The sequence below is a fragment of the Drosophila ananassae genome, chromosome 2L (genome assembly GCF_017639315.1).
Source record: "Drosophila ananassae strain 14024-0371.13 chromosome 2L, ASM1763931v2, whole genome shotgun sequence".
Taxonomy (NCBI): Eukaryota; Metazoa; Arthropoda; class Insecta; order Diptera; family Drosophilidae; genus Drosophila; species Drosophila ananassae.
The window spans coordinates 296,462-318,354 of NC_057927.1; the positions used below are offsets into that span (position 1 = coordinate 296,462).

Consider the following 21,893-nt stretch of genomic DNA (forward strand, 5'->3'; position numbering starts at 1 on the left):
TATTTTGTCGGTTCGATTTGGGTTTTGGACGCTGGGAGTACGTTACCTGAAGCAACGCCGGCCATATTGCTCATGCTGCCGGCAGTGGCCATACCGGACAGCATCGCCCCTGTAGCGCCGGCCATGTGCTGCGCCAGCTGCTGATGCTGCGCCTGCGGCTGCGGCCAGATCTGGAGAAGATACTTCAGCACCGCGATCGGCTGGGCATGATCAATGTCAGCGCCCGGTTGCGCACTCGCCGAATGCAGCATCAGCGGGGGGCCCATCACTGTGGCGAGCGCCTGGGCGGACATCTTGTTCCGCTCCGAGTTGGACACCACCAGCGACAAGTGGTCGAGCAGGAACACAAGCGTGGCCTAGGGAGAGAAGCCGCGAATCAGAAAACCTCGTGGAATAAACGCAAAAATCCTACTCTGAAACATACCCGGTTTGCCCGCGGCAGACAGTCGAGGATGCTAAGCATCAGTTTCGCATTGCCCTCTGGGTCATCTGGCAGGCAGACAGCTGAAATCGAAAAGCAATTAGTTTTTTGTTATGACAATTACGCGAAATAGTACTCACCCAAAGCATCCACCGTCATTTGGAAAAGACATCGAGTGAACAGTGGCTCTGGAAGCTCCCTGAGGTAGTCCTTGAGCACCCCGGTGATGACGTTGATGTCAGGAACATGCTCCGGGCTCAATTCCACTGCGCGGCTGTTGCGCTCGAAGGCCTCGCGCAGCAGTCGCTTCTTGGTGGCAGAACCGCACAGTCGGTACAGCCCGATTATGTCAAGCCCCCGACGTTCCACCTCCTCCACGCATCGCCGCAGAACGATGGGTACTGGTGCACAGCCGGGCGCACCCTTAGACTCTCGATTCACCACTGACTCGAGGTCAGCTCCGAATAGGGTCGGGTAACCGGCCCGTAAGCTGGGCAGTCCGCGACGCTTGTAGAGGGCCAGGGGATCCGTGTGACGCATTCGGATGTAGATAGTGCCTCTGGGCTCCACCTTGAGAGCCAGCTGATGCAAGGGAGACTGCCTCAGAATGGCTGATAGTGAAATGGCCCCGCGGTAGCACAGTTTGTGCCTGTGCTGCGGGTCCCAGGAGTAAACCAGCACGTCGAGCTGTTTGTTGCCCACTAAGTCCAGCTCGAAGGACTCGTCCCAGTCGAACTGCAGGTCACCAGATCGCACTACCGTGCGAGCCTTGTGCACGCGGTCGCACTCAATAACGCAGTAGAGATCTCGAGTTTGTCCCGGTGGTGCTGCTCCTCCGGGACCTACTCCTTCTGGAGCTGTTCTCAGGCCGCGACCAGCAAGAAGGTGAATCCATAGCATGCCGGAGACACCTCCCATGTCTACAATGGGCTTGTCCAGCTTGTACTTCGCAAACTCCGCCGGATTGATGTCGATCTGGCGATGGGGACGCGGCAGCGTAGCACTTGGTGTAGGTGCAGGACTTTGGTGGCCCCCAGTGCTCATTATGCTGCCACTAGGACTGGCCGGTCCAGCGGAGAGCTCCAGTAACTGCCGCATGCGGCGTATGCTGGGCGAGCGGATGGAACCTGCGCCTCCGATATGCTGCGAGGACATAGATCTCACTGGCAGCGCCGAGATAGGGCGGGTGAGGCCCATATTGCGATCTAAAGTGCCGGTGCCGAGGATGTGGTTCCTGCTCGAGTAGATGCTTTCCGTCTGAAATATAAAAAATTCTTGTATAAGTAAAACTCAAAATGCTCTATGGTAATTAATCGGTAATTGCATCGGAATCCAACTTACGTTTCTAAGCACATCGTGAATATTTTCGGCACTGCACGAGAACCTCTGTGCCCGTGGCTGGGCAAACATGTCTCGTGTCATCCGCATTTGCTCCGCAATGGCTGAGCTGCTCGGCGCCCTCCTCAGCCAAGCACGGTACTCGTCCGCCGTGAATATCGACGGGCTAGCAGTGATTCTTTGGCGCAGATCCCTGCCCCGCCGCGCGTCGAACTCCGGTGCCGAAGTATTGCCATCGTTTTCGTCCACTAGACGATCACCGATTCGCGATCGCATTCCCTGCAGTCGGACGCCGGGTCGCTCGCGAGGCAACGAGTTGAATTTGTTAAGATGATCCGCTGCCAGCATGGCTGCGGCGGCGGCTGCCCCTCCTCCGCCGCCACCTGATCCTCTTGGCATGCTTGCGATGGCGGGGCGGTTGTAGTAGTAGTAGCTCGATCGTGGACCAATCGTAGCCTCTGTGTCACTGGAGTAGTCCAGGTTCGGCCTGGAACGGCGAGTCAGAGACTGGGCTCCTGCAGCCGGCGGACCGTACTTGGAGACGCCGCCGCTCCTCTGCTGATCGTAGCGGCCATAGCGCCCTAGTGTGCCACCTACGCCCACTGGAAGAGGAGCTCCTCCAGCCGTTCCTGGCTTTAAGCTGGAACGGAGCAAAGAGTGGCGGCCCAGAGAGTTCGAGTAATCTGCATATTCAACGCGGGGGAGGTGCTGGTCCGAGCCCGATCGAGGAAACCTAGCGTGCTGTTGGGCCAGACCCACGTTGCCGGTGCCAGTGGACATTCGCCGAGAGGGCCCTACAGGTGGTCCACCGGGTGCTCCTGGGTAAAATGCGTGCACCTTCTCTGCTAAACTCTCTAGAGTTCCCGCATTTTGGTAGTAGGCATGAGATGGCGCAAAGGCGTGTCCTTTTGTGGGCTGCTCCGTAATCACGGATGATGGAGGGGGTGGTGGTTTGTATCCCCAGTTAGGAGGCTCTCCCATAGGCCCTCCTCCGCCGGCACCTCCTCTTGTATTGTAGTACATGTCCAGCTGCTCCGACTGTGGACTGTAGTTGTTCAGACCCAGACCCAAGCGGGATCTGGACTCCGTCATCTCGCGGCCGTCCCCTGAAACAAACACAGAGAGAAGCATCCGATTAGCATGGCAAACATGGCGTAAATTTTAAACTACCTGTACGTCTATCACGTGATGATCGCGGCCTTGGCATCCGATCAGTTTCGTCCAGATCCTCGTCGCGCAGATCACGCTTGATTACCACTACCGGTGGCGGCTTTTGCTCGGGCCTGGAAAGAGTTGGAGGTCCCGGGGAGCCAGTGCCTCGGTTGCCACGCCTCTGGCGAATGGCCAGCACCAGTCGTCGTGGAATTGACATGATGATAACGACATCGTCCAGGGACATGTGGGTGACGTCCACCAGGTTAACCGCCAAGATTTCATCACCCACCTAGAGTACGCAAATAGAAAAGTAATCATTAGCGGGCAATTTTTACATTCATAAATGAGCCAGAATAAATGAAAGAATTTTGAGTATCTTACCCTCAGACAGCCGCTGTTGTAAACGGCAGACTCTAAAGCGATCCGGGAGATGAAAACGCCATCGGTGCGGTCGGCTCCATTCCCTTCGCGGATGTACAGACCCAGTGTCTGGCCGGGGCGCTTGACGATTTCCACCAGTTGCACCGTATGCCGCCCATCGGCCTTGTTCATCAGTTTGTGGGCTGCGTCCACCGCCGGCTTGCTGCCCATGCACCGGGGCTCTAGAATGCGCACAATCATCTCTCCGCGCCTCTCCACCGCTTCGAGGGCCGCCGCCGTATTAGGATCGTGGTCATTCTCCACGGCCTCTATCTGCCGAAAGATCTCCGAGCTGATGCCGCTGACCTTGCGGAAGTCGCCTTGCAACAGCACTGGATCCTTGGCGCCCACCGCATTTGACAGACTGCCGCTATGGCCGCGGTGGTTGCCGTGGTGCTGCTGGTTCGCATGGTTCCCGTGGTGCTGCTGGTTCCCATGGTGCGGCTGTTGGTTGCCCAGCGAGGATAGCTGATTGGCTGGCAGCGGGCCTGGAGGTGCTCTACCCGGACTGGCAGTGACATCAGGAACTGATCTTCCATTCTCCTGAAAGAGTAAAAACGAATTTATAATTGGTTTTTTCCCATTTTTGTTATTATCCATCAGTCAAAATTAAGAAAACCTTTTTGAGGATATTCAGAACCGAAAATAGTTTTTAGATTTTCATGGGACGGCAATATGAGCCACGCCGAAGGCTGTATCTTTGCCAATAGGAACCCGATTCTAAAGAGTAATACCTTAAAAGATTCGTAGATCGATTCTCCATCGATCTGCGTCCAAATCTGGGAACGAAATATTTTTTACATTTTTAGTCCCTTTTCTGGGGGATCCTCTTGAAAAATGCATGGGACGGCAATATGAGCCGCGCCGAAGGCTGAATCTTTGCCAATAGTCACCTGATTCTAGAGAGGAATGCCTTAAAAGATTCGTAGGTCGATTCTCCATCGATCTGCGTCCAAATCTCGGAACGAAATATTTTTTAGATTTTTTGTCCCTTTTCTGGGGGGTCCTCTTGAAAAATGCATGGGACGGCTATATGAGCCACGCCGAAGGCTGTATCTTTGCCAATAGGAACCCGATTCTAGAGAGGAATACCTTAAAAGATTCGTAGATCGATTCCCCATCGATCTGCATCCAAATCTCGGAACGAAATATTTTTTACATTTTTTGTCCCTTTTCTGGGGGGTCCTCTTGAAAAATGCATGGGACGGCAATATGAGCCACGCCGAAGGCTGTATCTTTGCCAATAGGAACCCGATTCTAGAGAGGAATACCTTAAAAGATTCGTAGGTCGATTCTCCATCGATCTGCGTCCAAATCTGGGAACGAAATATTTTTTACATTTTTAGTCCCTTTTCTGGGGGATCCTCTTGAAAAATGCATGGGACGGCAATATGAGCCACGCCGAAGGCTGAATCTTTGCCAATAGTCACCTGATTCTAGAGAGGAATGCCTTAAAAGATTCGTAGGTCGATTCTCCATCGATCTGCGTCCAAATCTGGGAACGAAATATTTTTTACATTTTTAGTCTCTTTTCTGGGGGATCCTCTTGAAAAATGCGTGGGACGGCAATATGAGCCGCGCCGAAGGCTGAATCTTTGCCAATAGTCACCTGATTCTAGAGAGGAATGCCTTAAAAGATTCGTAGGTCGATTCTCCATCGATCTGCGTCCAAATCTCGGAACGAAATATTTTTTAGATTTTTTGTCCCTTTTCTGGGGGGTCCTCTTGAAAAATGCATGGGACGGCTATATGAGCCACGCCGAAGGCTGTATCTTTGCCAATAGGAACCCGATTCTAGAGAGGAATACCTTAAAAGATTCGTAGATTGATTCCCCATCGATCTGCATCCAAATCTCGGAACGAAATATTTTTTACATTTTTTGTCCCTTTTCTGGGGGGTCCTCTTGAAAAATGCATGGGACGGCAATATGAGCCACGCCGAAGGCTGTATCTTTGCCAATAGGAACCCGATTCTAGAGAGGAATACCTTAAAAGATTCGTAGGTCGATTCTCCATCGATCTGCGTCCAAATCTGGGAACGAAATATTTTTTACATTTTTAGTCCCTTTTCTGGGGGATCCTCTTGAAAAATGCGTGGGACGGCAATATGAGCCACGCCGAAGGCTGTATCTTTGCCAATAGTCACCTGATTCTAGAGAGGAATGCCTTAAAAGATTCGTAGGGCGATTCTCCATCGATCTGCGTCCAAATCTGGGAACGAAATATTTTTTACATTTTTAGTCCCTTTTCTGGGGGGTCCTCTTAAAAAATTCATGGGACAGCAGTATGAGCCACGCCGATGGCTGTATCTTTGCCAATTGGAACCCGATTCTGGAGAGAAATACCCTAAAAGAGTCTGCATTTAAATTGGTTTTATGGTTTTGGAATAAAAATGGATAACAGGGCTTCGCCCACGGGAATCCGATTCTAAAGATAAATATACAATTAACTGACTTTGTGATCCAATTAAAAAATCGGAAGAGTCAATAGTCACTGAAAACAATATCATACATTTTGTTTTGTATATTTTCGATTAAATTGCTGAACCAAAGCTTTATATGTGAGTTTATTCGGCTTGGCGCAAACGAGCCTTTCTACTTTCCATGCAGAAACTATAATAGTTAAGCTGTGCCCCAAAAAGCTGGCAGTAATTATTTCGTCAGGGTCTGGGTTTGTTCCATTTTGTATTTTGTTTCTTGAGGACTCCACCAGCTGTAATTTCTGTCAGTACCACGTAACTCGCCGCAGCGTCATGCGAACCGGCAGAGTCGGGACCCGGGCAGGGAAAGGGATACTGTGCGAGAGTGCCCGGCCCGTGACGTGCGGATCCGATGATGTCACAACGTCAGTTGTGCCCTGCCCTTTCCATCAGCGCACTACAATGTGTTACTTTGATTTTGGCGAGGGCTGGGGCGTCAAGAAATTGGTTGTAAGCACAGTCCTGGGATGGCATAGTCGGGCTCCAGAGCCCCCAGAAAGCTTTTAATGGATTCCTGTCGGAGGGACGGGGCTGGGCCAGTTGCCACTCCATTATACGCCGGCAAGTAGGCATCACAAAGTAGTCGGCGTTGGGGCTGTGTAAAATTCTTTCAAAGTTTCTTGTATAATTTTGTCACACTCGCAAAAAGATGGAGGAGCACTGTGATTACGGGTGAGCATTGGCCGCCCCTTCATTTCCGGTTCCTAGAATTTCCACTAATTATATGCATGAACATTCGGACAATCTGAGGGGGCACTGAGAGTAAATGGGTCTGCTCCCAATCAGTGACTCGAGGCAGAAATTCGAACCAAGAGGAGGGAAACTGTTTCCAGATGCCTGAGAGGCACTAAGCTATGAAAGTGTAGAGCCTGAACTGCAGTGGTATCTGAGTACGGCGGTGGGTCGTTCAGTCAACTGAAAGTGCATGGCCAAATAAATATTTCATGCGAATTATGGCGAGGCATCATTAGCACACACGCTCCGAGGCACAACAAAAGGCCATTCGTTGTTGTTTTCTCGGAGTACCGCCCACTCGCGTGTATGTGTGAGTCGAGTCGGGGCTTGGGCGGGGCTGAACAACTGTATTCAATATCAAAGAGGACTTGGTGGGCCTAGGCGTAAACGAGGCGTAGGCCCTCCCTGTTCTTGATTTCTAACGAGTGTCCCCCACATTAAATAAAGGAATAACAAGAAAGGACAGCCAACTCCGGGCGGATCCGAAGCCTACATACCCTTGTTCCTCACTCTTGGGCAAAGCTGAAATGGCCTCTGCTCGGGCGCAAAGAGCAAGTAGAACGAAAACAATAAATCCAGATGGTTGCATCGCGTGCAGGCTTGCTTAGGCCGAAGTGCGCCCTGGCTCTAAATGGACACGTGAAGTGGCAAAGCAACAGCAAACACTCCACGTCCAGGCTGTCAGCATGAAATTTATGCACCCACATGTCCTGCCGTACTATCCGGCCACTGCCCTGCCTCCACCACCACTCTGTTCCAGCTCTGTGTCACTATTTTTTCCAGGACCTGCCACACTTTCATCGTCACTTGGAAATATACAAATTATATTCTAATATTTGGACAGTCGGGAGAGGCAGGGCAGCATAAACTGATAGAATTAAGTCTTGACAAGCTAGGGCCCGGGATCCTTTGCTAACTGCACCAGAAACACCAGGTCTGCTGCAGATTCCAACTGCAAAGCTGAAGGCGAACTCCTTCCCTTCCTAACAATAGGTACAGTGCGTCACCCACTTAATTAGTGAGTGAATAGTTTATCAACCTGCGCCCAATGAGAAAGGGGGATGTGGGAGATTGTAAGGCGAACTCGGAATCGGCCAATCGGCCAAATGCAAACTAGCAAGGCTGGTTTCCCTTAAGCGCCTTTAGGCCGAGACCGAGGAAGTAATAAGGTAGACGCCAAGTGTGACTCACAATCCGGGGGCAGACAAAGCCCCTAGTTCGGAGGTCTGCCGGTTCGGGCTCATTTCGACTTCATTATGCTAACCTAACTGCTGGCTGAGCAGCGAGTCTATAAAAGTCCACCCCAGCCCTCAGCTAGGGGTCCATTAAAGGCCTCACCGACAACAACTAATTGGGAATCGTCAACACATCAGCTCACACATTGGGGATGGACTTTAAGAAGCTTTACACATTTTTGGATTATTCCCAACATATACGGGGGAAGTTTTTCGGAAAATGGTTTCGGGAAAGCGGTGGGCGCGGAGGCACAAGCCATGGGAGGAAGTTGCGTGACAGCACGAATCAATAAAATCGTTTTAGTGCCTTTACAGCCAAATAAAGTATAAACACCCGGTAACGGAAATTGACTAAAATTGTAATTATGTCGGAACAAACGCCATTAACTGCCAGGAGCTAGGAGGGCCGAATCAGGCAGTCGGCAATGTTGCTATTTTTCTGATACCCTGGGCTGAACATACCGCAGGTTGCAGTTTAGACCAAATTGTATCAAAGCTCAACTAGCTGGCACTTGGGGACCTCTTCCAGTGTCTTCGGCGCATGGACTTGAACTGACCTTTGCAGTGGAAAAGTGCGTCATTCGCCGGACGCGGCCTGCTTAATAATTGACAAGCCATAATTGTAATGTCTAGCCCGTCCCGAGCTTTCTTTCTTCTTCAGTCCCCCAGTTCTCCAGTCTGTCAGTTAGCCAATACCCCGACCAATCCTCCCCGCCGCTTGATTGATTGTCCGACGGATTGATTGATTGCCGGAGCGTGTGATTTAGCAGGATGTGGGATCTGGCCATTCGATCTTCTTTGTTTTCCCGAATTTCCTGAATGCCAACAAACCCAGTAGGCCAAACAAAAACGAGAATAATTTCTTGGCTTTGTTGCTACTTGATGCCAGAGAATTGATTTGGCCCGGCCACGGCCGTGTAATTAATAATGCTAAACATAGAAGCCAGTCATGTTATTTGTCTAATGGTGCTCGAACTGATTAAATTACTCACTCCGGCGAAGAAACAGCTAATGCCCTGGGGAGCCAACTTTAATGGCCGTAACGTGGCCACAGCTTAGGGCCACTAAATTTTGGAGCTTACACTATCGATTATTCCGGCTCGGGAATTTCGGGGAATTGTTTTCAGGAAGTCCTCCCTAGTTGAAGTCCGAGCACAAGCCAAGTTCCGCCTGAACCACATACAAAGCCTGCATAATTATATTTTGATAATAATGGGCTCCCGGATGGGTCGGTGGTATTCCCTGGGCGGTTCCTCCCCGCCAATTACACGTCACTCGACTGTTTCTCTGGCTACGACTCACCGCATTCACTGACAACAATTCCACTAAAATGTCAAGCGAAAATTGCCGCCACAACCACGTTAATAACAGTTGCCTCGTGCAGCTGCTCCAAAGCAAAAATATTTGTCGCCACTGCCTGACTTTAGCTCGCGTCTCCATAGTTCATTTCAGCGGTAGAAAGTTAGTCTGTTTTGTGGCTTTCAGAGCAAGGCATGGCAGGGACACTTTCTAAAATTGATTAAAACAGAAGCCAGCAGTTAGGATTAAAACAGAAAGGATACCTGAACTTCAGAGTCCTTGGCAGGCATGCCAGTGACAGTGGAAGAAGTAGCCAAAGGACACACACACACTCGAAGCGGAAGGGATTGCATCGGGCTGGCCCAGTGGGGAGTTGGCTGAGAGATAACCGCAAATTAAGGCAAACAACAAGGACGAGGCAGCCAAGTAACAACCACGACGACAACCCGAGTGACACAAGCCGCATTGTGCCTGACTTGACAGCCCAAAGGACGAGCAGGGGCGGGCAGTAGATCCCACCCTTTCACAGGCACACGCGGCGTATTAGTGATTTATTGATTGCATTCAAATTTTCCAGCACACAAAGGGAGCCTCAAACGTATTCCAAGCGTCGTATTATGCGATTGGATCCCGGAACACTCATCCAAAGCCATCTGCACAGATCCGTAGGCCAGGCCAGAAGGATATCAAGATGCTTCAACGACAGGGCGTCAAAAACAGACTTTAACCCCCATCTAATCACAAGTACCGAGTGGCAGAGACGAAGTCCCCAGGACCCGGGCTACTCCAATCACTCTCGCAGACACCAGGACTCACAGGCTCAGTTCGGTGGGATAGGGCCAGGATAGGGTCCGGATTCACAAATACACTGCGTGCATGTTCAGGGAGGGCGGTGATTCTGAGTGGGAATTTAAGTACTTATATTAAAGGATCGGAGATTTCTCCTCCACAGCCCTGCAGAGAAGGTCTAAAAAATGTAATTATCCGAATCAAGGGCCCTGCTCGCCTGAAAAATTAATTACCAGCCGAAAAGAAGAACTGCGCAAACAATTCCATGCCCGCTATTATCTATGCAAATATTTCAGCGCCTTCCCGAGAAGGGGAGCTGCTTCCGGCCACGCCGAGGAGGGCAGGCTTGGCGGAATTTCATTGCAATATTTCAAGGGCCCTCCACTCCGCCGTCGCCCAGAAGTATCTGAAAGTTGCACTCCCCACCCGCGCCAGTGCTCAAGCGAATAGACTTTGCCAAACAAATAAAAAACTTATTGTAGGTCCAGGGTTCGCCCAGACAACCCTGTTAACTTGTTTTTAACTTTTCAGACCAAACTTCTAATGTTCTTTAAAGCTTATGATTTGACTGCGTGTCGCCATACATAATGCATTATTCTTTAAAACATACTATGTTTTCCTCCCACGATGCCGGAATAAAACTTAAAAGGCTAACAATAGGCAAGGAATGGAGAAATTTATTTCATTGGGCGGCGCCAGCCCAAGCGGAAGCTAGAGTAGGGGCGGGACCTGGAGCTTAAGGGGCCTAGTATTTGACAAACAGAGCACGAAGAAATATTTGCATACCAATACGTACATGTATATTAAAGCGGAACACTCTGAAATATATTCGAAAATGTCATGCGAATTCGCCTCTCCCGCTTTGTAGCTGAGGGACTCCCACATTCCGTTCGGACCCATGGTCTGGATCTGGGGGCTAGGACCCAGGAGCTAATAGCCTGTGACCTTTTCAGCTTCATATCGACGCTGATAGGCGCCTACTTTGGCATTTTCCGACAAATACACTTCTATCCTGTAGCTTATAATTGCGAGTCCTCCGAACCGAGACAACAACCAAGGACCGATAAACCGTAAGCTCATTATGTGCAGTAATTTATTGCATTGGATTCGCCCTGGAGGATCTGTTCTCCCTGTGGGTCGATGATGTGCTATTAATACCGAAACCGCCCTTTCCTCCCTGGGGGACTCACCTTCCGATGGCTGCTTCTGGTCAGGAAACATCCTGTGGTGGCGCTATCACACATCAACTTAGTGGCCGCCAACGTGCTTTATGTGCTCCTGCGTCGAAGGGTTAAACACCAAAATATAATGCTCTAGCTCTATATCGATATGAGCCGATATGTATTGGTTTCTAATTTATACGTTATGGGACTCCTTTGTTCCCTCTAAACTTAATTCGCTGTGTGTGACGTTCGGTGGTTTATTTGATTATTTTCGGTTTCGTAGTCTTATGTAACGATTCGATACGTATTTTGTTGCTGCGGCTCACGTCCCAAGGCTTAGTTCCAATCGCTTTATTTGGTTTTCGCTTCGTTTTGGGCTCTGGGCTCTATACGCGTTTCGGATAGCAAGCTCGCGAGAGTTATGACAACTGTATCTGTCTGTGTTCATGTGTGGGATGTCCTGCTTAGTTTGTGCGAGTGGGTGTGCTTTCCCCTCGACCGCCTTTTGTTGCCAACCGAAAATATTTATGTTTGCCTTTCACGCTTCACTACCAGTGGCGGCTCTCTATCTTCCCGGAGGGCCGTTTGCCAAATCGCTTCTGAAATTTCTACACAATTGATTTAAACGGCATTTTAAGTGCGGTTTGAGCTACCCTGACTCCCCTTGTGACTTTCGGCAGGAAGCCGAGACAGGATACGGTCGAGAAACCGCCCCCCCTGGCCGGCGAGAGTAGTTCCAACTGGCCGTGCAAAAATTTCATTATTTTCCGGCACATATCTAATTAAACCTGGCGGCAGTGCCCTCTAGTTTGCGGGAAGCAGGTGGGGGGACGTTGACTGCTTGAATGATTTACTTTAAACCGAAAATAGAGAGCCGAAGGCCCTCAACTCAACACAATCTGCAACTGTTTGTTCGAGTGTAGCCACAAACAACGCCTCCGGCTCCACTTTCGCTTCCCGCGCGGCAGTACAGGCCGGGCAGAGGCGCCTTCGAGTGGGGGTCGGCCACCAACGTGCTAAGACGTGACAGCGCAGCAGTAAATGCCAAAAATTACATTTCGCAGCTTTGGCAGACAAAAGATGAAGCCCGAAATCCCCCGGAGTGAGCTCGAAATACGCGTGGTATACGCAATATGGCCCCAGTTACGTGGGTTATCCTTGTCGAAGATAATGGCCGCCCTTCCCCGCCCTGCCCCTCTTCCGCCCTGCTCTGAGCTCCTTTCGAGGCGGTCGGGCTGTTGAACCTTAAGTGTGTGCATCTGTCCCTCCACCATGTGCCCTTTGTCTTGGCGGTGGTGGGTGTGGGAGTTGTGTTGGGGTGTGTGCGAGGGGGCGTGAGCGCGCGCATTTGGCAGCAGAAATTTTGTCTGTATATGGGACAGTCAGCCTGAGTAGCCTGTCGCAGGCGCCCCCGCCCCCTCCCAGGAAAAAATAAATAAGTTGCGTATACGCAACGTTGTCTGGCCATAATAAATTACACTTCTCTCTCACACACGTGGCCAGCTTCTTCCCAAATCTGTGTTTTATGTTTTATTACGTTATTGGCACTGGCACAGGCCTCGCTATTCAAACTATATGCTGCAAAGGACTCTCCACTTTCAACCTATCTAGTGCAGAGCTGATGCCCAAAAAATACAGTTCCCAAGAGAGTTTTCGGAATTATCGGTTTTTTGTTGATTGAGCTTGACAATTTTACGCTGCATTAAAATTTTACCGCGCTGGTTCCACACGCGTTTCAGCGACTATTTTCAGAGCCGGCCGATGATTCAGTCTCGGTTCTGGGCTCCTCGGTAGGCCCCTCGGTAGCGCCTTGGCCCGCTTGCGTGGAATAGTATTGAATAAGTTGCTTTTTAATGGGCTTTACTACACGCCACGAGCCCTGCAGGTATGTATGTATAGTAGTACATGCGCTAGCGCCGATGCAAATACTACAACGCAAAGAAGACCACACACTCACACACCACACGGAGCACGGAACACGGGACGCAGGACACGGGACGCCACGCACGACCTACAGCGATGGACCGATTCGAAACAGCGACGGACGTCCGACGCGCTCAACTGAAACTTGCGTATTGGAGCCCGGCGGAAAAACTCCGAGGCCGACAGCCGACAGCCGGAGAGTCGGAAAGGCCGGAGCCGAGCCCACGCTCTCGGAATTGGAGCAAGCACAGAATACACAATAGAAAATACAGTTGCCCACGCCAGCGGGAAACTCGGCCACAACTCTCTCCCGGCGGGGAGAAGCTTTCTGGAGCAAAAGCTCCGAGTCGAGGACGTCGGTGTTCTAGCGACTGGCGAGTCCAGGATCGTGGTGTGCGTTTGCGTGCTGAATGCTGAATGGCCCCCTCCCCGCGCCCACTGTGTGTGTATTTGAATTATTTAACACGAGCAAATTGGCAGTCGGGATTTGGGGATTCTGCTGATTCGCGCCAGGATGCAGAAGCAGACCGCCGCTGCTCTCCGGCATTGCCAGATGAGATTTCCCGCCCCTGCGGTCATGAACTTGTCCTGGGCCCTTTCCCAAGGCATCCTTAGGCCAAAATAATGATAAGAATTCTAGTTTTCGAGAGAATCCCACATAAGAAGTGCTACTCTTCCATATTCATTCACATTTATTGAACTGCTGTTAGTATTCCAAGCCCCCCAAATAAAGACTTCAAAATATGACAAAAATATAGGTTTATGTAACCCACTTTAATATTGTGATTTTAATCGGCCTATTTGTACTCCCACTTGGGGGAAAAATCGAACCCGAAAGCTTCATTTGTCATCGATACTCGGACAAGAGCTTTCCCCCCCAGAAGCTTACTTATTATTCAAGTCGCTGTTAGCCCATTCATCCTCGGACAGGACCGCACTCGCCTCCCGCCTCCCGGTCTCGATGAGCCACTCCAATCATTTCCATTGGATCACTTAGGCCTGCTCTCGACTCCCGCAACACTCGACCCGGCAGGGGCTGCGGGCCGAGTGGCACAAAAAATGCCAATCACGGAGACTCGCAGGTCAGAAGACCCAACTCAGTGTCGCTTTTCGAAAGAGGACCGGGCCCAGAGGCCGGGGACCGGAGGCCGGGAACTCGGCTGGCGTGTCAGACAAACATTATGACAGATAACGGTCCACAATGGCCGGCAAATGTTTGTTTTTTTAAAACGAAGGAGAAACGAAACAAAGCGAAACAGGGCCACCGAAAGCACTGTGAATAATTTAAATACCTTGAAACCGGGCCGATGTCACACACAGATGCCACTCTCGGCCATTAAAAACGCATTACAATTGATAGAAAGGCCGCCAAGAGCCAAAGATAGGTGGTATCCTGTGGCATGGCCGGTTGTGTGGGGGAGTGGGCCACATCATTCATAAAATCCGCACCCCGCCACACCACACTCTGCACCCCGGTCGAATGTGGGTCAGGTTGGTTGGCCGAGCCGCCAATCCAGCGAGCCATTCCGGCGATCCACCGACTGCTGACAGGCAACTACTGTCAGGCCCGGTGACGTACAACATGAATGCATTTCGCAAAGTGTTTTCCAAGGAGCTGGCGGTGAGCCTCTGCTAGACAAGCAGCACGCCGACGGTAGCTGCCCGACAGGAGTACGGCAGTACACCACGTAGCGTATACGCAGCGTAGACGCCTGCGCGGATAAGATGCGCGCCATAATGGACTGACTGGTGACTGGAGTGGGGGAGGTTAGGGGTCACCCCGTGCTGCTGGCCGGGTCAGGGCACCGAGTTTATCCGGCCGAGTGCGAATGCGACTGCCACTGTGGACTGTGGGGGGACTATGTGACTACTGCCGGATGCGAGTGGCTAATAACAAACTTCCGGAGAGGAAAAATTCTTGTCATTGGAATTTGTCAAGCGCAGCAAATTGCGTTCGCAGCTCCCAAGAGCCGCACGGGCGGAATTGAATTCGAAAATCCCCACGAAAACTGGCCCAATGTTCTTTAGTTCGAAATTGTGCCAAACCGATCAAAAAGAATAGGGATTTTGGATTGTAATTATTCGATAGCTGAGTCAAAATGGATACAGATATTATTGGCAACTTATCCGCATAGAACTATAGGAGTTTGAGTGTAACCTTTTTGTCAGTGGAGGTCCTGGCCACTTTCCACCCTGCTACCTTAGAAGGAATTTGGAAAGAGTTGTGGCTCTTACGTGGGCCTAAGCCTCTTAGCGGCTTTCACCTCGATTTGGGTTCAGAGCAACCCGATTGCTGGGCTTGGGAAATGGAAGACCGCCTCTGCCGCGGCACTAAATTGCCTCTAACTGCCCTCACCAGCAATTAATGCCGCCGCCACTCTCCTTGGCACTTGGCTAATTGCAGCCGCTGTTAACAACTAATCGCAATTGGCGTGAAAATGCCGCATCATCTACGGGTGCACAGCGAGCACCACCCACCACCACCACTCACCCCATCAATCACACTTGATATGGAACTGGCTGAGAGCCGAAGGAGGCCTTGGCACAATTGCGACCATGTCTTCGCCCATTAACATGTCGTGGCCCAAGGCCTTTGGCTTTGTTCTTTCGCCCGCCCTTCGCCCTGCATCTATTAGTACCGAGCACAATAGAAGTGTCCTTGCCTCATCATTAGCGCAGTAGCCTACTGGAGGGGCAACGCACCGCAGGAGAAGTTGTGGTAACCCAAACTGCTGTAATCTGTTCTTATGCCCACTAATTACCATGGAGATATTACTATTAAACTAAAAGCTTAGATGCTAGGTCTGTTTGCGGGGGTGGACAGCAGGCGTGCACCCAGCAAGAGTGTCCCCCAAATGTAGGCAATAATAATTTAACGTTTTGGGCTCTGGGCACACTCAAGGAGCGCAAAGAAGCCCCAAAGCCGAACTCAAAAACACTGGAAGCGGCTCTCTTTTCTCTACTACGAAAGCTCCCCAAGTACGAGAGAAAGGTAAGGACGGTAGAAGAGCCCGCCCGGTAGAAGGGAGAAAGTGCTCCGCCCGCCCACAGCCCTGGGCCCCCTGGATGTGGGCTCGCAAAATGCAAAATACGTTAAAGGGCCACCGGGAGTGGGGCAAGGAGGAGGGGGAGGCAGACGCAGGCCAGAGGAAGGCATGGAGGAGCACGGAGGGTCCTGCAAAACGTTACGGAAATCCACTGCAAAGCAAACCAAAAATTTCAGCAGCCCAAGGTGAAAAGGTTGGGTGGTGCAAGGGGGTAGTTGTAACAGGGTAAACAGGGTGGGTGGTTGGCGAACGGGTGGGACGGGAGGACTGGAACACGCAAGCCACGACCTATCCACACAACAATCGGGTGTGGGTGTTGGACGCAGCAAGCACTCGGAGCGGGCTTACTTGTGAGTGGCATGAACCGCTTTTAGTGCACCCATACATGCGCAGGACACACACACGCAGCAAGGATGCTGCATTCTGCAGCAGGTTGTGGGGTTAGCTTCGTTTTGCGAAATGCATGCCACATTTTCGCCCCCTCACACTTGGAACAAAAACACTATGGGCTAAACAAGTAAAAGGAAAGATTGGCTTTGAAAAATCTCTATTTTCAGTAAAAATCAAATGTTCCTGGAGCGCTTTCCTCTCAGTGTACACTGTACAGTCCTTTCCTTTGGCAACTGGTCGAGGGGCCTCCGTGTGGATTCCACCACCAGCAGCAGGCAGCCACCTCGGCGAGTTGTTGATGTTTTTATGGTCCAAAATTAAAATGTGTCACACGCAGCACTGCCACTTAAATGCAGGGCATAGAGAGCGCAGTCGGCCAAGAGCTGGAGGCAGAAATCAGAAAGCAGAGCAGGCAGGCTCAGCTCGGCTCAGCGGACGGCAGCCCATTGCCTCTACCGCAAGGCCGGGCTAATTCCCGCTCATCATTTTAATGGCCCGCTGCCCTTCCGACGGAAATAATTAAAATGTGTTCCAGGCAAGGCTCCTCGCCCCACAGCTGTCTGTCAAAATTCTGGGACACGGACTGCGAAAATATACAAACACGTTCGACAGCCTCCCGGTGGGGAGGCGACCCATTGACAGGCAAATATTCTACGTGCACGCAGCGCACCGACAGCAGCTCCTCGATGGATGTGGAATGCGAGTGCGTCCTGTGTAGTTGCGTAAGACTTTTGCAATTAGTGACTCAGACGAAGGGCACGTACTGCGAGAAGTGACTCCCGCCCCTGAGGACTCGGTACAGCACGGGAGCATCCCCAGCAGAAGAGCCAAGTGCCAAGGCGCTCTGGTCCCGGTCCAGTGCCGTGTTCCGCCCTAGGATCAGTTTATAGCAGTTTACAGACTCTCTTAAAGCGCTAAACAACTCAGCCCAGGCTGGTTCCTATTAATTGTGAATGACGTGACGGGCTCGCCGTTTTGGCCGTTTTGGCTTTCGGAGGCCCAGCCAAGAATTAATCAGAGCTATCGCACCGCCTTCCAAGTCAATGCTCCCAAAATCGAGCTTATTAGCTGCCAGGAGGAGGAAACTTTGCGCTGCGTTGGCAGCAATTAAAAACCGCTACACCTGCTGCTGCCAATTAATAGTTTGCCGCGTTTTTGTACCTTTTTCAAGTCATTGGCCAAGCAAAGAAGAGGCAAGACGGAGGAGATGGGAGACTCCACAAAGTGCAGCGGAGCAGAAACGCCTTTCTGTTGAGAAAATTGCAGGGGAAAGCAAGGAGTATTGGGAGCAGTTTGCCGCGGCGAAGTCGGAGGAAGAATGCTGTGCCAGTGTTTGCCCGGAAACTTTCCCCCGCCTTGTATATTTTGGAGCAGAGGGCACTGAGAGAAAACTCTGTAAATTTATCCTACGGTCTCTGGTTATTGTATTGGCCTAAACAGCACTAGGTTCGGTTTCTTCATTTCTTCCCGTGCCTCTGGCCAGATACATCTATATCTGCAGCTACAGCTGAGGCAATATCCTTATCTGCATTGAGGCAAAAGTTCTGTGCCAGTGGTCCGTCCCTCCGTTTCCTCCGACGCCTTCCAATTGTTCTTCCCAGGCAGCTGCGAGCTGTGAGCTGGAGCTGGAGCTGGAGCTGGGGCTGGGAAACTCAAACAACAGGCGCAAAGACTCCAGACTTTGGGTGCCTAAATGCCCGCCATTTATTTGTGAATGGCACTCGGCAGATCCCCGGAGAGGAATGGGAGTGGGATGCCATCATCCTGCGCCATTTCAGGGCACCAAACGTGCCGCTGCATGGCACACAAGTTGAAAACTTTTCCGCAAAGCCTCCAAGAAGCGACCGAGGCCGCAAACTATTTTCATAAACTTTCATTCAGTTTCGCAAGTAATCAGGAAAACATTTGAGGGCCTGAAAGCAAGTACTTCCTCAATTTATTACGACACTAATCTCTTCTGGAAATGGGAATACATTTAACATTAGGCACGGATCCCATGAACAAATCGAAATCAGTAGCCAGTGAGTGGGTGGAGCGCATTCGTCATTCAATCTTTCGCGTTTTCATCGCGAAACTTTCAATTGCATTTCAAACGCAGGCAATGCGCATTTTTGGCTGCCACTCCACATCACTCATGCGTCGAGTTGCACATAAATCAAAATAATTTACTGCCAGGCCAGAGCGCGGAATTTATTGAAATTCCGCCAACAATCCCGGGTACTGGATGCTGCACCGCGCCGCCGAAACGGACCCATTGATAGGTTTCGTTTACAGGCGGGGGCAGCCCTCCAATTTGTAATTCAATATGCTGATTTCCAGCCGAGGCATGCCACTCGATTGGAATCCCCACTCAATTGGCCCGTTTGGCTGCCACTCAGCACTCGTGTGAGTGCCAATAGAAATGCCAGCGCGACCTGACCAACTTTGCAGCTGCTTGCCGCTGCGAGTGCCAAGGAAAGTCGGAAAGGAGCGGGCCGGAAGCGCCTGGCAAGTATTGGCATCCAAAGTTCGGTGTTCCTCGCCCGACCACCGACCCCCGCCAGCGGCGAGCTCCCATTTCAATTAAAAATTGTTTAACAAATCAATTTACCCGGCCTGACGCCAAACTGATTAAAGCAAACACGCGGTCGGGGCGAAGAAATGCAATTAAAGGGCGGCCCTTCTCCAGTGGCTTCCGCCTTCTGTTCCAGGACCCGTGGGACGATCTAGATGGCAGCCAGCCTCTTCGGCGGAGCTTCAGCGGCGGGTAAATTAATTTATTTGTTCAACTTTCCGATGTCAGGCAACCAAAGTCAAAGTTTTGCGGCGCGGCGAAATGAAAAATAATCAACTATAACTCTGGCAACTATAAAGACAGTGCGCCGGGCGTGGCTGCGGTCTGCATAAGGTTGCAACCGGGTCCCAGGGAGTCATCTGCAAGGACTTTCCATAAAGTTTCTCCAAAGACTGCACCAGGAAAAACAAATACTAAGAAGCACCGACTATAAGCCCTCACAGTAATCTTTAAATGGGCAGGATCTGAATACTGGAATAATACCTTAAGTGACTTCAGGCCCTAAATATTCCCGCAGTCCCAACACCCCCAACTGAGCATGGAGAACAGGAGCATGGACGTCTTGCTCCGCTGAGTGCCTAATGAAGGTGCCAGACAGGTTGGGCGCAGTCGAGCAAGTACTCTTATCCATTTCAGTGGGTCCGAGACGGAACTCAATCACATTACGGGGCCACCCTCCGATTAAACCCCTTGTTCACCCCAATTACTGGGCATTCAATTGGGAGTTTATTTTAAAAATTGCATTACGCCGGCGGTGACTTTAATTAAAGCAGGATGGGGGAGTGTCCCCCGCCCAGCTGCCCGAGTGTCTGGTAATTGAGTTTGGCCCCACATACATATATGTATCGCTGCATTAAAATTGCGGAAGCATGCCGGGTATTTTGTACATGTAAACACCGCCTTGCCTGCCTTCCACACACATGTGGTGTCACTGCGTCGGGGAAAAATCAGATTTTGCAATTAGGCCTTCATTGAAATTCTGGTGTAAAATGTTCAATTATTATGGCAACCGCAGGGAGGCGAAGGCAGGCAGTGGAGCCCCGTTTAAATAATATTTGAAAGGCAATAGAGTACTGCGAGTAATAAATAGTGTAAGGACACTCACCTTTCTACGTCCACAACAAAGCATTCTTCGCACACGCGAATTTCCAGTAGCCGCTTTTAATCGAGTAAACTTCTTCTTCCACTGCATTTATTAGTGGGGATCCGATTGGGGAATATCCTTCTGCGTTCCGCCTGTGGGGTGGTGGGGGTTCGTTTGAAGGCAACTCTGTTAATTGCCCGCTCGGTTGACTTCTCTTCCAAACCGAGTTGGATTCGATGGCATTGGCTGAATGCTGAACACGTTCCGATTTGGTTTCTTACAAAAATACGATATAAAAATGCAAGTTCGATTTATTCGTTGCTCGTTGTGAGTTCCTGGAAGAGTAAAACACAAGGTGTGTGGTGAGTGGGAGTTACGTACTCACTGTCACTTGATAGTCAACGCCCAGAGGAGTACATGGAGCGGTCTCTATAACCCTAAACTTGTTCTGAAGCACATTTTCCAACTACTTATCGTCAATAACAGAAGTAAAACTGATCGGATGTCGAGCCAGTGCTGATGTCCTGAAGGAGTTCGCTGTGCAGTGTGTGCACTGCGCCTCGAAAGTGTCGGTGGGTGTGTTACTTAATGAGGCTTTGCCGTTCGCGAGCCTGAAGCCGGAAGCCACGGGCCTGACATGTGTCGTTTGCTCTCCTCTGACAAGCCATTCGAGTGGTCGGACAACTTTTTCCTACCCATCCCATGGAATCACACCTAGTACACGTACAAGTATCCACCATTAAAGCGTTTAAATGTATCCACACAACTCTTATTTTGTTACTTACTGGCTGGCGCTTAAAACTAATGGTTAAGAGATCTGCAAACTTCGAACAAAGGATCTAAAGGCCTTCAAGGGACTGATATGGCGCGATACAACGAAAGAGAAGCAATGTATTTTCCTCTATTTTCGCTTAGCGTGGCTAACAATGTACAAGTCAACACTTTCAAATCCCCTTCCAAAGCCCCGGTGCAGATCCTGGCCAGCAAACAAAGCGGCGTCCTGCTATCCTTGTGAATGCTGGATATAATTTTTAATTAAAAACATTTTGCTGGGCTTTGGAGGAGAGGCAGCATTGAAACGGGAAGGGTCGGAGGAGCAGAGGACAGTTTACAGGAACTGCAACTGCTAAGGACGTGTGCGAGCGTTTAGATAAAACCCCACAGCTCCAGATACATAAATGTAGCAGCAGCTATGCTGCTTATGTTTGAAGACCGACTGATTCCGGTTTGAAAACTGCAATTTATTTAATTAAAATAAACTCTATTGATTTCCACATACAGACAGCCATTACTTTGTGGGGCATCTCTTGTAACTTGTGAAGAAAACTATTCATCATCGCAAGTAATGAGTAGAGTGGAGGGTGGAGCTACATACTTCCGGCACTTTTCCCGCGACTCCAAGTGGCGTTTTTGTAGCTAGTTGAACAAAAAGCCGTTGTCTGGACCGACTGGAGCTGTGAAAAATGCCACATTCCAGCACAGAACATTCAGTGGCAGCTGGGGAAGAATGCAGAGATGTCCTTATGCAAATGCAAGTGTTTAATGGGGCGCATCTGCGTCACTGGAAACTGGCTTCTGTTAGAGGAGGCTGCTTCAGGCTGCTTAAGTTTCAAGTTTCAACCCTAAAGGCAGTTTTGAAATAATATTTTATCCTTTGCAAGGGAATTTTTCAGCTAAAGCCTAAAATAACTTAACGAATTCTCGCAGCAGAAACACAGAACTCGCCAGCATGCGTGAGTTAGACGCTGTGTTGCAGATGAGTCAGAAGCACGACTTGCAACATGGAGATACAAGATACTTCCTGTCACAGCAGCTACGACAGAGAACTGCAATCCGCAGCGAAACGGGTGTCGGGTGCTTG

General features: G+C 50.5%; 1 protein-coding gene across 13 annotated transcripts in view; it reads right to left on the reverse strand.

Annotated features, from left to right (window-relative positions):
* Positions 1-21,893, reverse strand: part of LOC6500276 (rho GTPase-activating protein 100F) — a 33,735-nt gene that overhangs the window by 8,967 nt on the left and 2,875 nt on the right. For 8 of the 13 annotated variants that reach the window (XM_032453286.2, XM_014910987.3, XM_044714288.1 and 5 more), the window contains exons 2-8: positions 20,054-20,367; positions 3,296-3,877; positions 2,930-3,203; positions 1,763-2,865; positions 562-1,678; positions 425-504; positions 47-356 (exon numbers count right to left, since the gene is read on the reverse strand). In XM_032453286.2, the coding sequence (XP_032309177.1) occupies positions 47-356; positions 425-504; positions 562-1,678; positions 1,763-2,865; positions 2,930-3,203; positions 3,296-3,877; positions 20,054-20,140 (3,553 nt within the window). In that variant the 5' untranslated portion in view covers positions 20,141-20,367. Of the gene's footprint in view, positions 1-46; positions 357-424; positions 505-561; positions 1,679-1,762; positions 2,866-2,929; positions 3,204-3,295; positions 3,878-11,061; positions 11,634-12,748; positions 13,130-20,053; positions 20,368-21,893 lie in introns of those variants that run through there. The other 5 variants (XM_001952855.4, XM_044714289.1, XM_032453279.2 and 2 more) reach the window with 4 other exon arrangements.